The sequence below is a fragment of the Lycium ferocissimum genome, chromosome 8 (genome assembly GCF_029784015.1).
Source record: "Lycium ferocissimum isolate CSIRO_LF1 chromosome 8, AGI_CSIRO_Lferr_CH_V1, whole genome shotgun sequence".
Lineage (NCBI taxonomy): Eukaryota > Viridiplantae > Streptophyta > Magnoliopsida > Solanales > Solanaceae > Lycium > Lycium ferocissimum.
Window position 1 is genome coordinate 39,681,840 of NC_081349.1, and position 3,034 is coordinate 39,684,873.

Below are 3,034 nucleotides of genomic sequence, written 5' to 3' on the forward strand. Positions count from 1 at the left end.
ACTCTCTCATAAAAAAAATTGTCTCTTTTAAACTTTTTTAGTTTATCAAAAAAAGATTGTCTTTTCTATATTTAAACAATTTAACTTTATGAGAGATGATTCTGACACATAAACAAATATGTAAAAGCTTTTTTGATCTACACATTTTAAAAGTCTTCCTTTATTTCTTAAACTTTATGTCAAGTTAAAAGAGGACAATCTTTTTGAGATAGATGAAGTATTATTTTATCCCACCTCCAAGGTGGGATAAATTAGTCCTGGGATTATAATTCCATGACTATAATACCAGGACAACTTAGTCCGCGCACCAAACGACGCCTTAGTGTTATAATGGGTAATGCTAGTGACTTACTGTTATAATGACTAAATTTCAGTATTTACGTGAAATCAACACTCCTTTAACATAATTAACAGAGATAACAATGAAAATCAAACTGCACAATTTGTCATTGGACTTTATGTTCTTGATCAACATGAATACAATCATCGTCCTAGCTCATTTTTAACTGACTAATAGTTGATGTCCACTTGTCAATTGTTCAACTTGGCATCCAACTAGGACAGTGTGAAAAGTCTGAAAAGTCAAGGATAAACTTGAAAGAAATAGTGGACTACCTATTATTAGACTACACACACGTACGAATACATTTATGCAGTTTGTCCATCTACCATTAGACTTTTATCTATCCTAAATGGTTAATGACTTTTATACATCAAGAAAGAAATGAAATTCCCTTTTCACTTCTTGTAATTGAAAAGTAATTACTATTACTACTCCTATTATGAAGCTTCGGATTTTAAAAGTACAATTTCATGATATTGTCATGAAATTTAAGTTGTGAAATTTGAATTTTATGATAATAACAAAAAAAAAATTAAATGATCAATGAATGTTATTTCTACACCAATAGAGTTTGTTAAGAAATCCATCTTGATAGGTGGATTTAAAGATATTAGTACTTGTTGCATCACTTTACACGCAAGATACACTTAAGTGCTCTCTTTGGCCCACTTAGAAGAGCCAGGTGCAACGTGCTATCTCTAGTTTGTCCTTCCCGCACAATTCATACGGCCAAATAGCGTTTGCTTGTCTCTTTTCATAGCGTTTACTTGTCACTTCTCAATCTTATAATAAAAATAATTTCTATCATAAAATTTGAAATTGTAATAGAATTTCATTTATGAAATTTATAGCTTTATAATAGTAATTATTTTTTAAAAACATAATAGAAAAATGAGTCGCGACTTGTGAGCATTGTTTATACAAACAGACAAGCCCAAGTTCTGTCCTTTCAAAAGTTCAATTTGTTGCATAGTTATCGAACTTATAGTCACTATGATTAAAGTCATAAAATTATTCTTTTTCACGAATTAAAATAATTAAACATTACTAGTACTTATTATAACATCAAAGTTATAAAATTATACTAATTTATTACTACATTAAATGAACTTTATTGTGTTTTCATCAATTATTTTAATATGGCAAAGATTAATTACCTGACATTACTGTTCAAGTAGTCTACAGTTTAATACTATTTGTTAACGTGAGTTCAATTGAATTATTTTGGTATAACAAAATAAATGATTTGTACTTTACTGTTATAATGACTAAATTTCAGTATTTACGTAAAATCAACACTCCTTTAACATAGTTAACAGAGATAATAATGAAAATCAAACTGCACAATATATCATTGGACTTTATGTTCTTCAACATGAATACAATCATCTTCCTAGCTCATTTTTAACTGACCAATAATTGATGTCCACTTGTCAATTGTTCAACTTGGCATCCAACGGCTTTTCTTCTCCGTTTCTGTGAACCGTCCGGTTCAGACAATGTTGAACCGGCTCGTCTTTTCCCCGTAACTCGAACCGGTTCCGGTTCATTCAAACCAATCCGGTTCGGGAAATTCAAATGAGCCTTCGAACCGCGCATTCTATAAGCCGCTTTATCATAAGCTATCGCAGCTTCTTCATCAGTCTCGAATGTTCCTAACCAAACCCTAGCCCCATTTTTTGCCGGGTCCCTAATCTCCGCCGCATACTTCCCCCACGGCCGTTTCCTTACGCCCCTATAATGTCTTCCTTCCGGTAAAACCGCCGGAGCCGCCGTGGTCAACGGCGGAGACACGGTGGTCAACGCCGGAGATGTTAAAATTTCCGGTTTGACTTCGTCGGCGGTGAAATTAAACGGTGACCATCCGGCAGTAAGTGCGTCTTTTAATAGAGTGTAAATTACCATATCTTCTGAATCGTCGACTTTAAGGGGTAATTCGCCCCATGTTTCGGTTAAACATGGGATTAAACGACTGAAGCTTGAATTACGGCGATACACTGGAAAGTTAGTTGGTGGTAATTCTGTAGAAATGGGTTGATCCATTTTGTTTTGAATGTTAATTTTCTTGTGATTTATGAGGTTTTCTATTATTGACACGAGTTATGCGTTCTTTGGAAGATGAGAATGAGTGAGGACTATATATAGGGAAGTGAGGAGAAATGAGATTCATGCACCTGAGAAGAAGGGACCAACCCTCTCTCTTTCAACTTAGGTGACACTTTTTAAATATTTTAACGTTATCAATTATTATAATTTATAATAATTTTATGTAATTTTTTTAAATATGTAAATTTTAAGTATTTCAGAAAAACTTAGAAAATTACATGCCTGTAAAATAAATTATTTGATTCTCGAAATTTGAACTATCACATACATTGAGACAGATAGGGTATTTTTTTCCGACTAAATTAAAGAATGATTTTTTTTTAATTTTTCATTTGTTGTTCGGTACTTATAGAGAAATTTGATTAAATTCAGATCATATTAGAAAATTCCATATTAAAAGTAAAACGCTCTCCGACATAAATAACTTCGTATGAAAATTTAAATTCAAAACCATTGATGATTTGATTAAAAAATAAAAAGCACCATTGATGATTTGATTAAAAAATAAAAAGCACTTATTATTCTACCACCACTTTTTATAGCTAATGAATGAATTTATCAGTAATGGTGATAAGGTGCTTCTTT

At 31.9% G+C, this 3,034-nt stretch overlaps 1 protein-coding gene across 1 annotated transcript; it reads right to left on the minus strand.

Moving 5' to 3' along the window:
- Window positions 1–1,624: 1,624 nt before the first annotated feature.
- Window positions 1,625–2,464, minus strand: LOC132068427 (ethylene-responsive transcription factor 1-like). The gene has a single exon (XM_059462000.1). It carries the CDS (start codon window positions 2,384–2,386, stop codon window positions 1,748–1,750), a length of 639 nt encoding a protein of 212 aa, XP_059317983.1. The 5' UTR covers window positions 2,387–2,464; the 3' UTR covers window positions 1,625–1,747.
- Window positions 2,465–3,034: the final 570 nt, after the last annotated feature.

What these genes read in the sequence shown, in the direction of transcription:
- LOC132068427 (XM_059462000.1), bottom strand. Translation starts at nt 2,386, where the DNA reads ATGGATCAACCCATTTCTACAGAATTACCACCAACTAACTTTCCAGTG.